Raw genomic sequence first — 14,372 nt, forward strand, 5'->3', positions numbered from 1 at the left:
ATGATTCTGGAGTCTGGACCATGACCCTATGCATTGGCTAATTTAATTGGATATGTGGATTTATTTTTAGATTCATCCAGTCATTCAAGCTAGGTTGGGTCAAGAAAGACCCAAACCCAACCCAATGCATTTGGTTTTGGTCTAGCTAGGTTGGGTCAGGGTTTGGGTCCCATCCAGGATAAAAGGCACTATACTTAATTTGTCTAGAAAAAACATTAATAAAAAGATGGATATCTAGTGGAGGTAACCAATAAAAGGTGTTGGGGTGGAATGGTACCACTAATGTCCATACAAGGAATAGTTCAAAGTTCAAACCCAATTAATCCTTCAAGCCAAATAAATAGTCCTTAGTATGCCAAGTACAAACTGAAGCCAATGGGTTGAGTGATAGAGGAGTTACTGATTTCAATTGAGTCGGGTTGGTTGGAATAGGTAGGGCTGTTAACGAGCCGAGCCGAGCTCGAGCCTGGGAGAGCTCGGCTCGGCTCGTTTCACAGAAGCTCGGGCTCGGGCTCGGGCTCGGTAACGAGCTTTGTATTGGGCTCGAGCTCGTGCTTGCTTGGCAAAGCAAAGGCTCGGGCTTGAGCTCGTAAAGCTTGTTTCAATTACGAGCTCCATAATGAGCCCGAGCTCGGGCTCGGGCTCGATAACAGGCTATTTTTCTCTATTTGGTCAGATTTTTTATGAATTTTGGTGCTGAAATAAGATCTTTCAGTGGGAGACTAGAGCTCGTTTGGGCTCGTGAGCTGCTCGGGCTCGAGCTCGGGCTCGGGCTCGGGTGTAAACGAGCTTCATATTGGGCTCGGGCTCGTTTGACTAACGAGCCGAGCCCGAGCCGCGCTTTTACCGAGCCGAGCCCGAGTAGCTCGGCTCACTAACAGCCCTAGGAATAGGTCATCTGATGCTTAACCCATTGTAGACCTGGTGAGTATATTGGACTACCAGGAAAAATATGATCCTCACCAAACCCTATATTTCAAGCATGTCATATTTCAAAACCATCTGACTGATGGGTTTTCATAAAAAAAAAAAAGAAAGAAAAAAGAAAAAGGCCTGATTGATGGGTCTAAAAAACTTGGTTTACTGGGCCTAATCCGGTTGGGACTGGGTTGACCCAAGCCATTTCGAGGCCTACAAGGCAGTACATGCTAGCCATCCTTGTACTATACTGGTATTTCTGTTTTGTCCTACATATCTGCAATGTGGTGCCATGTGTATTGGTACTTAAAGCTTTGTCATCGACTATTTTGTCTACATAGTACTTTCCTTTGAATCTATCTCAGAAATTATGAGACAGCGACACCTGTGGCATATCTCAATCTTGAAGCCATTGTGTATGCATCTGCGTCGATGTGTATAAATGATGTTCTTTTATGTGCATGCAAAGGCCCTTAGCTGATGGATATCATTTTGTCATGTCTAATTGTTTTATGTCACTATTATTTGATCTGAATAAGTCCAATCCTGATTGCATGTCATGTTTAGTATCACAAGGAAACCTTTTCTTGAAAAAAAAAAATTAAATGTGTTTTCCTATGCCCATTTGCCACTTATTTGACTAATAATGAGCATTAAACATATTTATGTGCTATATGCATGGTTGGATATCAATAATTATGGTGTTGTGTTGCCCCTTTAGAACCCTATTGAAATGTTAGGTGCATTTTAAGACATGGAGAAATTTTCAGTTCTGGCCTTTTCTTAGAACAAAACTTCTCTTTGACTTATTTGATTTGCATTTATTGAATATGTCTACTCGCTTTTCTCTGACTTGTGGAATTTGGTTGCAATTCTAGGGACATAGTAATCTTCAACCATTTTGCCCTCCTCAACCTGAAGATGTTGCAACTATATGCTATACAAGTGGTACAACAGGCACACCAAAGGTATTGACAAATCACATTTTGGCCAAGTTTGTTTTGGCGCTCTAAATTTTATATTGTTTGTTTTTCTGTGTTTATTGGTTGACTGAAATAGGAGAAGCTTTGATCTTCAGGGAGCTGTACTGGCTCATGAGAACTTGATTGCAAATGTTGCTGGAGCTAGCCTAAGTATCAAATTATATCCTTCAGATATGTATGCTCTTTTTTCATCTTTTATTTTCTTTACTGAGTTTTCTGAATTATTTTTTTTTGTAGCACTAGTTTGTTTCTCATGGATACATCTTAGAAGTTTTCCATTGCTTTTCTGTAGCTATATATCATATCTTCCCCTGGCACACATCTATGAGCGTGCTAACCAAATTTCAATGGCACATTTTGGAGTTGCGGTTGGTTTCTATCAGGGGGTATGGAACTATACTTATGATTGCTCATCTATTTCGATTTGTTTTACATTTTTCCAATTCTTTGGGAGTATTTATAAACATGTTGAATATTGTTATGCACAAGGTTCACCGTCTTAGTATGGGACCCCGTACTAGTACCATTCTATTATAGTGTTGGTACATGGTATGGTATGAGACAACGAGGCGTACCGAGTGTCAGTACAGTATGAGACTGCGTACTGGTTCGATACCAGTATGGTATGGTACGTTCGGTATGGTAGAGTACCGATCGGTACGGCAAACCTTGGTTATATATATCTCCCATGTCTCTCTTTAGAATTGTTGATGCTAGTACATGGCATAGATGGAGAAAAAGATGGGATTATGTAAGGTAAACAATTGGCTGTAAGATGTTAAATTACCATATGATTGCACTTTGGAAAAGTAATATGTATTTCCTAAATGGACAATATATGGCATGGATGGCACATAGCATGTGCCATGCCAGCCAATAGCCAGCTTGCTCCATGCTATTGGAACTTACATATTGGATTGTATTATATGATATTATATTATTTTCTGTCATGTCATGTAATATTATGTTATGCTTTGTACTCAAGAAATTAGTGCATTTTTCTTCAAACCATCTCATCAGGTAGATATATTTTGAAAACTTGCAACGTAGGAAATTTGTTGTATATGTTTTTGTATGTGTGTATTTATATGTATATAAGACATAATTTGTTTTAGTTAATTTGTCTATTTAAACGAAACTGTTTACTTCAAGAAAGAATTTGAGTCCATTATAATGCGTTTGTTAGATTGTAATTGATGTTTGTATGTTTTTAGGAAGCTGATATTACTTCAAAGTTCAAATCACTTAATCGAAAATTATTATGTAAAAGTAAAGGAATTTAATCAAAGATTTCATAATTGCATAACTTAAGTAATTGATAATCTTATTGTTTATCATTATGATATTCTTTATGTGCTTGTATGGACTACATATTGCTCTATATTTGAAATGTACTATTTTATTAATTTATAGAATTTTTTATTCATTTGCCTGTATGGCCACCTAGGTATTCTGCTGAGGCCTTTAAAGTGTTCAATGCCTAGGACTTCCTAGGCGATTTGACAGACTTGCATACAATGAAAATGTGTATGGATGTTAACTACTGTGCAGTGGCTTTTAATCTTATATCAAGGTCTGCCATACCGGCCCGTACTACGTACGTACCGATACCATTCTGAACCGGTGCCGGGTTAGTGTGTAATCCGGTACCGGAAGCTTATCGTTGGAGAACCGGTACGAGGCCGGTACAAGATTGGTATGCGGAACCCAAAACTCGGCCATTCAACGGGACCAGTACGGACCGGTACCGTTTCGGTCCGAGCTGCCACCCGTACGCCGACCGGTACCGGTACGGCGGACCTTGCCTTATATGATATCCTGACAATGCATTAACATTTTTATGATTCTTAGGAAAATTTGAGGAGAGAGATGATTTCTAATATTGATGTATGAACCTAGTCATAGTGGGGGATTTTAATCAAAGAGAAGGATTAGGATGTTAAGATGGAGAGTAATGGTTCCCTATGTAGGAAGAGAGAAGGATTAGGATTTTAAGATGGAGAGTAATGGTTCCCTATGTAGGAAGTCCTTGTAGTTTGGCTATGTTAGAGAAAGAAGATAGTAGCATCTACCGTCACCTTTTTGTCGTCAAGTCTTTGACTTGAGGAAACATGACCTAAGAAGAATTTTAAAGAGAGAATGGCATTATTGAGCTTTGGAAATGTAGAGTAAATATCAGTTAGATTTCAAGGTAACCATTAAATCAGTTGTCTTAGAAAAGTTAGTGTTGATCAGTAGCCATGTGCTAAAATCTTGAATGAATTCCATGCACCTTGGAAGATAAAACTTCTTCACTAACTAATTTCAATACATTATTTTTGTCGGTTATCCATTCTCCATTTTTAGTTTTTCAAACTAATTAATTCCGTCCCTACTAAAAATCTTTCATTCTACTTGAAAGAAATTTCCTATAACTTCTGTTAACAACTTGGACTTTCTGGTTGTGATATCATTAGACTAGCTAGCTTGAGTCATTTTTGTAAGAAATGTGGTGAGCTTGTGGTAATTTAAAAGAAAAACTAAAAAGAGTGAATAGAATACATGAAGAAAAGAAGTCATGGAAATCGATGCCAAAGAGAAAAGAAGGAAACAAGGATCGCAATCTTAGTACTGGATCTTGTACCAGTACTATGCTACTACAGTGTCAGTACACTTGGTTCAGGGATCAATTCAGTGTATAGAGGCTTAGTATGGAACGGTTCGGTATCAGTACAAAACAGTATGCTCAGTACGAGGCAGTATGCACCGGTATGGTGAACCTTGGAGGAAAAGCTTTGGAAACTCATGAATTAATTATCACGTGCCCCGCACGTGCTGACCTGGGTTGGAATGGTTTTATATCACACACTGGCTTGTTGGTCACATCATAGGGCTTATTTTAGGCAAAGAGTTTGTTATGATAGATCGTGCTAGTGCATGTTGTGCTTATATTTAGCTGATGTGGTGCCTAGAGAGGTCGTAGGTGCTTGCATCTAAACATCATTGTAGCGACCCTATTAAGAGCCCTCAAATACCTTCTGCATTAAGAATAAGAACTTAAGAAGAAAGATGCATATAAGATTTGTTAATTTTAGTTAGAGTGAGCAATGGTTTTAGGAGAAGATATTAGACAAGAAGGAGAAAAGTCGAAGGAAATGAGTTAAGAGGAAGAACTGAAGAAGTGAAAATGAAAGAGAAGGGAAGGTAAGAAGAGAGAAGAAGAAGGGCTCATGTAATAGCTCATCCTATACAACTAGAAATAGAGGGAAAAAACATATAGATATGTTTGTGCAGAATTTTGAACATGAAATAGTTTAATGAAGCATTTGGTGCTGTTAAACATCATTTAGGGGACATACTTTAGAGCATGATCGGCGGAACTATCCCGAATCGCCTGGTTCGGGGCATACCGAGCCATACCGACGGCGGACTGGAATAGTTCCGACAACCAAAATGAGAAACCAGCGATGGAGGCGGAGATAAGGAAGGGAAGATAGCAGGGGAGGGAGGAAGAGGGAGAGGAAGAAAGAGAGAGGGAGGTGGAGGCTGACTGGCGGAGGGCCAGCAAGCCGTACGGAGGAGGTAGAGCCCCAATGGAGAGTGTGGAGGAGGAGCCAGTTCACTCAGATTCAGACACTAGGAGCAACAGTTTTGGTGGTCATGGATTTGTTGGTCAGATAGTGGAGAATGTGAGACTACCATTTATAAGACACTACCGCAAGGTGGTTTTCGATTTATCGGTGAGTCCTAGTTTATGCATGCTACATAGGATAGGGACCACGGTGCACGATCTGGTGGAGCCCGCGAGGATCAGATTGCATATAGAAGAAGGGCTTCTTGAGGTCATTCAGGAGGAGACATTGTATCTACAGATGACCTCGTATGTGGAGTAGGATTTATAAACGTATTAGGTTTCGAGTCATATACTGGATCCTATTATCCGCAGCCACATGCAGCCTATGACCTATACGAATACGGATATGGATATGGTGCGTCTAAAGCATCTTTTGGTAGCTACTATTTTATGCAGTTTGGAGCATCTTACGAGTCGGATTTTGCTGCCGGCTTATTCGGATGGGCCTCTGTATAGTCATTTTATCAACCAGAGAACACCTTTTAGAGTTAGAGCTTCAGCGAGAGAATTGAGTGTGCTTATCACCCAGAGCGCGTTCCTTATGGGATGAACATACAAGACTACAACACCGCTTGGTTAGAGGGTTGGGCTGATGTACCTTCTGATTATGCTGATGATCCGGATATCTACGAAAGGCATCGCCACTCGATGAGATTTTAGATATCGGTATATATATTGTACTTTAAATATATGTAATTAATTGTATTATTTAATATTTTCCACCTCAGTACTTGATTTGAGGATATTTCGTCTTGCTTTTTGCAGCACGCAAAATCTCTCACTAATTATTTTATGTTTTGTATCATTTTAAACAACAAGATGCATCATTTAGGTTAAACCGAGAGCATAGAAACATCAAAAAATATTAAAAAACATCAAAAAAAAGAAAAACATCAAATTAGACTTAAAATTATTGAAAAAGTTAAAAAATATTGATTACCAATTAATTGAACTTAAAAAACTCAAAAAAAAGGTAGAACCGGCACGTCCAAGCGTACCGTATGTCGGTACGGTGCCAACCCAATACCGTACCGACCTATCTACCGATTAAGTATAAGTTCCGATACCGGTTCGGCGGACCTTTCTCTTATCTAAGCTTGATAGTCCATTGCTGTCGAAAGTCCAACCAGCAATGCCTCTTTCCGAGCTAAGATGTAGCTGATCGTGTAAATCTAAGGTTTGTCAGTGAAAAATAATGTTGTGAGCCAAGACTAGATATGCTTATCTTCTTTTTTTCAAGGGCTTCTACTCAACTCATCTCAACCCAACCCAACTAAGTCTTAATCCTAAACTAGTTGGAGTCGTTTACATGAATCCTTTTCATCCATTTTGTTGTGATTAGGGCCACACTTTTTTAAAGATGTAACGATTCAGGTCCTTCCTAGTTCCTACTACTTCATCCCATGTGATTTTTGGTTTACCTCTACCTCTTCTATATATAACAAATCACTCCATGCTAGTGTATCCCTAGGCCTATCTTGTACATGTCAAACCATCGAAGTCATCCTCTCAATTTGCCCTCACTTGGTACCATGTCTACCTTTTTACGAATGACTTCGTTCCTATATTTTTTTGTATTACCACAAATTGATCAAATATTCTCATTTCAGCCACACTCATCTTGTGCACTAGCTATCCAACATTTTGTACTATAAAGCATAGATAGTCGTATGGCTATCCTATAAAGTAGGTATCCTACTACTATCACATAATACCCCAGTGGCACTTCACCATTTTAACCATTTTGCTTTAATCCCATGGATGACATCCTCTTCAATCTCCCTTCCTTTTTTCGAAAATTTAAGAATAATGTTTCTTCAATGCTCGAAGCTCTTTATGCTCCTTCATTGTGCTTGTTGCTCTTGGGACATGGTCATGACTTTCCAAGAAGGATATGAGCTGCTTTAGTAATATAGATCGAGCTGCTGCCCATTTCTCTAAGGAAACTGACCTTGGTGATGCTTGACATGAAGGCCAATTGTTACGATTTTTCATTCTTTTCATTGAAGATAAAACTAGGTAACATTCTTGTGGTTATTATTTTTGGACTAATAGTTTCAAGTTCCAACAATATGCGCAAGTTACGACCTCTCACCATTGTCTTGAATATTCTTTTGTACTGCGAATTAAGTTGGACAAGTCAGCATGGTTCTCTCTCAAGAAAATTGTCCTATCACTTTTCTCATTCTCATCACTTTCCTCTTAGCTAATCAATTTAACTCTTCAAATAAGGAAGATCTAGGTGCTGTGTTGTATTTATACCATGGTCTATTATTTCTTCCAAAAGTTTGAAACTGACATCAGATCAGTTTTGGTTGACACTGAGCCAAAATTAGGTTACAATTTTTCAGAATTTGCTAAAACTTGCTTAAGAGCCTCTTTTTCAAAAATCTAGCCCATCCCTGCTAATCTTGTGTCATATCTTCATTTCCTTCTTGAGGGGCATTTTCGCAAGCTTAGATTTCAATATGTGCATGTTTGTGAATATTTGGAAACATTGGGATACTAGACTTCTGAAAGAAAGAGAGAGAGAAGGGGGGGGGGGGTTGATAATTTTTTCAATAAAAGCTTATCTGTCCTAGAGTTTAGACATTAACATTTAGTTTTTTATGGGCTAAATTGTCATCAAAAAATTAAATGATATACTATTCTTTAACAGTGCTACTAGAACACAAAAATATTTAGTTTTTTTTTTTGTCATCTCCCAATGGGGACACAACATGACACTCCTGATACACCGGGATACGCCACGGACATGCATCTGCCTTGCAAGAAGCCCTACCCAATGGACTGCCTAGATGGACATAGCCCCAAGGAATCTTAGAGAGGGGATTCCGCCTCTTGTCCCTTCTAGCCTGGTGAAGCCATGAAACATGGGGGAAAAAGAATAAAGGAAAGAAGGAAAAATGGCTCAACATACCTTTCTCACCAGCCTTCACTTCCACATCATAGCAGTGAGCACTTCTCTGTTCTCTCTTTAAATTTAGGCTGAGCTGAAGGGGGATGGGGAAGAGGCATGGAACCCTAACACGCCGGTCGCAAAAGGTTTCCAAAAAAATGCTAGCATGAAGGGTTTCTTGACGAACCATGATGCCAAGTTAATAGAGTACAAATTCTCTTCAGTTTATATTGGTGCAAAAGCAGCCTGATGTAGCATGTCGGCCTCATAATCCATGCACGTGGCCCTTTTACCACTGAAGAGTCACTAGTCCAATCTACCAAAGAAGAATAAAAAACTAGCCCAAATATTTAAAATTATTTGTGTAGGATATTAGTGTAAGCCCCTCTTTGCTATCTTATATTCATATATACATATATACATGCATGCATTACTTGCATATATACCTATATACGCGCACACATATGCAAGCATGCATTAATGCATGCATGAATACATACATGTAAGCATGCATCTCATAAACCAAGGTTAGCCGAAGTGGTATTGAGACCCGTATTGGTCGGTTACCAGTTCGGTACGGTACCAATAAGGGTGAAATGGGTAGTTTATCCTGGTTCGACTGACCATAAATTCAAGCTTTTTGGAAAGAAAGGGGCAAATCAGTTCAAACTAGTGCGAACTGAGCGGTTCGCATTGGTCCGCTGGTTCGAAGTGGTTCATGGTATCTTCTGAAAATACAGGCTGAATCGTGCTGGTTCCGTGCCGGTTCAGTTTAGTACGGGTGAATCGGGCGGTTCGGCCCAGTTCGGCAGACCATGTCATAAACACATATATTTTGTTGTTTGCGCATAGAATATCAAATCAAAATAATATACTTAGAAGGTCACAAGCAATTTTGTATACTGAAGTCATTGAAATTGTCAAACCCAAAACCGATTGATTCATCTAGAACTGAAACTGAGTTTTCAAACCATAATTTGTGCACTCTGAAAGGACTTGAATGCAGAATTCTTTTTCTTTTATCTCAGGGATTAGTATAGGATTTGGTGGTTGTGATTCATGCTAGCCTAAGGGTTGCAACTAGTCACTCTTATGTATAAAATTTATCAAGATGATTCATTGCATAGAAGCTCATTCATAAAAATTATATTTGCCTTCCCGTATTTACTTCAAACCCCTAGGTTACTTATGGTAGTAGAAGGGTACATCAGCATAATATGGATAGTCTATTATGAAGTTAAACTTCATATCTCACTTTTAATCATAGTAGGGAAGAAAAGAGAAAAATTGAGTGGCTCATATGTTTTATGGCTACTATTAACTAATTTCATGGTCGTTAACATCGTCTTGATCGCATATGATAAGCCTAACAAGAAAAATGAGGTTTATTTGTACATCTTTCCATTACGTCAACTTGCTATCCTGTGATCCAATAGAAACTTTTTGTCCTTTGATATCAGGCCGACTCATTTTACTACCCTGTTCTCTTGAAAGGGCTGCGATACATGGTATCAATTTTTCTGACAACTAAAGAAAGATGCGTCATGCTTGAATACAATGATCCTGTATTTTTTGGTTCCGCAAGCTGTTGCAGAACTCACTTAATTTCTCTTCCCAGCACCAGCTATTGCTATTGATATCAATGTTCTAAAGCCCATGGGTAGCTCAGGGGTCGACATGCTAAACTCGTGACCTGCTAATATTTTTGGGTTGGGTCACTTGTAGACTCTTTAGGCCGGTCAAATGGGCCAACCCGCACCCTGATAGGTTGAACCTTGTTAAGCCATTCGAGTCAAGTCTTTAAAGCTAAAAAAGCTTTGGATTTCATGGTTGACAACCACACCACCACCTAACCACCAAGATAACTAATACTTGTGAATTGTGATCAAGACTAGTAATTATATTTTATATTCTTATTATTAAAAAACCAAGTACTAAAAACCTTAAAGCTAATTTGTACATGAATATGACTTCTTTAATATTTTAATAACTAAAATATCTAAATTTTTGGTATAACAAGTAAATTAGTTATCAATTCTCTTACATACTTTTGAAATTTTTAATTTTATAATCAAATGTTTTTAGCGCACTGATGCTGCACATTGGCATTATACATCTTTATTAAATAATTCTTTCATTAAATTAGATAATATCAAATAAACCTTTAAAAATAGATAATTGTGAATTGTGATACAAAATTGTTATCAAATAAGCATGTCTAATGAAATAATTAAAATATAAGTAAGCTTTTTATTCATATCAATGTTAATTCTATGATTTATTTTTAGTTTTGTTAATTTTATTTTTTTTACCATGTTTAGATATTGATTTATTTCATTAATGATGTCATGGGTCAATGGGCCCACCCATGGTTGAACCACTGGCCCATGACCTGGCCACCAGAACATGTTGGTCTAGGTCAATGGGTTAAAAACATTGATTTATGTTACGCTTGAGTTGATCTGCCTCCTTATTATGCTAATGATCCGGATATCTACGAGAGGCATCGCCATCGACTTGATTTTCGATATCTGAGAGTGTTTTAAAAGTGTGTAATTGATTGTATCTTGATTTGAAGATATTTTATATTGTTCATTTTATGATTTGTATCATTTTAAAGCAATAAGATGCATCATCTAGCTTAAATCGGGATCATAGAATCATCAGAAAATATCAAAAAAATATCAAAAAAATATCAAATTGTACTTCAATTTATAAAAAAAGTTTGAAAAAAGAGAAAACTCCTAAAAAAATAAAAAATTGGGGCCAAGAATTGCCGAACTGAGCCAACTAGTTCGGTACCAATTTGGTTCGGTCCGAACCGGTACCGAACCAGTCCGGGCGCCGACCGGTACAATACTCGGTACAATACCTGGTACTGGTTTGGCAATCCTTGCATTTGACTGAAGATATACCCAATTAAAAACCGAGTTTCCAATAATTTTAGGTTGACAAAAACCATTAAATAAGCAGGTTCTTTAGTTTATCTAAACTATTCTTTTGTCAGGAAAAGCATAATAATGGATATTTTTTGAACCGGCATGCTGAAACTGATTTATTTGGATATGAAGTTAAATTTTGACAGTGTCACTTTTAGATGAATAACTGAGATTACAACCTAGATTACAACCATACGATATTGTTTAAAATTCAATTTATGTTTGTCAACTGCAGGTACAATGCAGTACTTTATTTGCTTGCATCACCTTTATCACTTGACCACATTCTATTTCAGAAATTAATACGTATACATGCAGATATATAAATATGCATATGTAGGTAGATAGACATATATCTTATACTTGGTCTCTTAATCTTCTTCATCTGCTTCCAGGATAATTTGAAATTAATGGATGACCTAGCAGCTCTGAGACCGACAATATTTTCCAGCGTTCCTCGATTGTACAACAGAATATATGCTGGGTAATCTGATGGTTGTGTGCTGCATTTCATTTTGTTACGAGACTACTTACGAGAATCATTTGCTTGTGTATTGATTTGTAGCTTATAATATACTGCAGAATCATAAATGCTGTAAAGACATCTGGGGGTTTAAGGGAGAGATTATTCAATGCTGCCTACAATTCCAAGATGCAAGCAATAGCAAATGGTGAGATCTGTTAAAAAGAAGCTGGTTTGGTTCCATGTTAGACCATATTCCATATATATCTTGACAATTATGTTAACAATACGAAGAAGGACTATGGTATATCATCTGAAATGATGAATGCTGCCAAAGGATGTGCTAAAAATGATGGATTCGTAGTTATACATGCATAGATATGCACACATCTATGCATGTATTGATGCATAAAAGCTCTAGGACAGTACATGTTCATATGCAGCCAAAGTTTTGGTAAAAACTGCCCTTCCCATGAGAATGTTCCTTTTGGGGGTACATTAGAAAATGTTCCTTTTGATTTAAAGAAGTTACTGTAAGTGAGTTTTGATTAAACAATAATGACTAGGCCATGCAATCAAGCATAACCACCACATCTGATTTACCAAAAGTCATTGTTAACTAAAGAGTGCAACGGAAATAGTGACAGGCTTCAAGTTTTGGTCCAGTATTTGTTATCACTAGTGATCCAGAAGTGTATCCACGAGGAATAAGTTTTAGAATCTTCTTAGGATTCTTGTTTTTCATTGTTCTCAGGCTTGTTATAACCAACTCATGACCCACTAAGAATGTCATAACAATTAGAGTATTAAACCATATATGATTAATTGCCATTCAACTAAGTTTTTAGTTTTGACATCATTCTCTTCAGAATCTCTTTAGTTCACAGAACAAATTGAGATTGTTTCTCTTAATTGTTTGGACAGAACATACTCTGCTTTATTTGTGCAAATAAAGTTACCTCACAATGCTAAATTATTTTTTCAAAAACTTAATGTTATTTAACAAATAATGAACTACTTACCAATTGCTAAAATGTGATATGTTATTGGAATTCTAACTCATGGCCCAACTGATTAAGACTTGTGTAGCATTTTCAAGAGAAGATTTCTTCTCTAGTGGTTGCAAGTGTGCTATGCATATCAATTAGGTTTTCTGACTTGCATCTTTCATGAGCAAATCAGTCTTATCAATCTTTTGTTTCACCATTGACATTATCATGCTGTGTTGCTATTTGTTCTTTTAAAGTTTAAACTACCACCCCAAGGTCTATTATGCCGGTACCGGGCACCGTACCGGTTGTCCGGCGGCACAAGTTGGCACCGTACCGTACCCCAAGGTCTAACTAAGCGACTTGCCGACTTCATTTAAAAATCTCGAAATTTTTCCGCCCCCTCTCCAAGGTGTCTATGTTGGTCCTTAAAATTCTTATAGTGGACCTCTGCATCAATTTCATGTTACATTAAAAATCAAGATAATTGAGTTCATAGAAGAATTATCCAGCATGCTTGAAATTGACAACCTAAGGATAAATGGCACTTTCAAGGTTTTTAGAATACCTTCATCCAAATAAATGCATACTTAACCCACAATTGAGCTTAAAACTACTCGACATTGGTAATATATACAATTCAAGGTTTGCTATATATTCTTGTTGATTTAGGACAAAGACACAATAGGCTGGAGAAAAAAAGCTTGAGAATTATGTCTAGGATGCAGAGTATATGGTCATACATGCCTATCTATTCATATTGATAGTCCTAATGAAATAGTGAATCTTATGAATACAGATACAGAAAAAACACTAGCAAAGTGTTGGATTTGATGAGTGTTTTAAATGTCTACATGGATACTCCAAATTTCACAAGTATTTATTATTATTATCATGATATATTGGATGTCGATAAAAATTTAATAAATGGGGTTGACAAAGGTTGAACATGTTTTATATGGATTGCAGAAAAAGTCAAATCAAGAACCATTGAAAAATATCTCTAGCTCTTTTTGATTATACATACTTGTCAGGAAAGTGGTGCAGCCCCTTGGTCTTAATCAAATTATTGCTTGGACAAATCCCAATACGATTTTGGGTGTCATGATATTGATGGTACAAATGTATGGCAAGATTTTAATGTTAGTTCTCTGTATATATCGTATATAACAATTAAATAAGATATTTGGGCCTGGTGGAGGTTTTTCTTGTTATTGTATATAAAAAGAGATTTATTAGTTTATTTCTATTTTTTATTACTTTCATTTTGTCTGTTTCTTTTTGGGGAGGGAGGGTTAATTCTTGTCAGTTCTAAATGTGTGGTTAGTAGTTTTTGTAGATAGTGATATTCAGTTTCACTTACTTGCTGATTCTGTTACATAATAAATCATGCCTACATTCTATTCCTTCAGGCAAGTATCCATCTCCAATGTGGGATAGGCTAGTTTTTAACAAAATAAAAGAGAAACTTGGAGGACGTGTCCGGATTTTGACTTCAGGTGCTTCTCCACTGTCGCCAGATGTCATGGACTTTTTAAGAATGTAAGCTAATTCCATATATCTCGAAT

General features: G+C 37.2%; 1 protein-coding gene across 2 annotated transcripts in view; it reads left to right on the top strand.

Moving 5' to 3' along the window:
* Nucleotides 1-14,372, top strand: part of LOC103697495 (long chain acyl-CoA synthetase 6, peroxisomal-like) — a 48,138-nt gene that overhangs the window by 19,057 nt on the left and 14,709 nt on the right. For both annotated transcript variants that reach the window (XR_015968161.2, XM_039124663.3), the window contains exons 10-15: nucleotides 1,797-1,886; nucleotides 1,997-2,076; nucleotides 2,194-2,287; nucleotides 11,748-11,836; nucleotides 11,935-12,023; nucleotides 14,217-14,346. Coding sequence is in view for 1 of the 2 variants with exons in the window: in XM_039124663.3 (XP_038980591.3) it covers nucleotides 1,797-1,886; nucleotides 1,997-2,076; nucleotides 2,194-2,287; nucleotides 11,748-11,836; nucleotides 11,935-12,023; nucleotides 14,217-14,346 (572 nt within the window). In the remaining variant the exon portion in view is untranslated. The remainder of the gene's footprint in view (nucleotides 1-1,796; nucleotides 1,887-1,996; nucleotides 2,077-2,193; nucleotides 2,288-11,747; nucleotides 11,837-11,934; nucleotides 12,024-14,216; nucleotides 14,347-14,372) is intronic.

This window comes from Phoenix dactylifera, chromosome 8, assembly GCF_051530095.1.
Source record: "Phoenix dactylifera cultivar Ajwa chromosome 8, Ajwa_hap1_PhDact_Kaust_v1.1, whole genome shotgun sequence".
Lineage (NCBI taxonomy): Eukaryota > Viridiplantae > Streptophyta > Magnoliopsida > Arecales > Arecaceae > Phoenix > Phoenix dactylifera.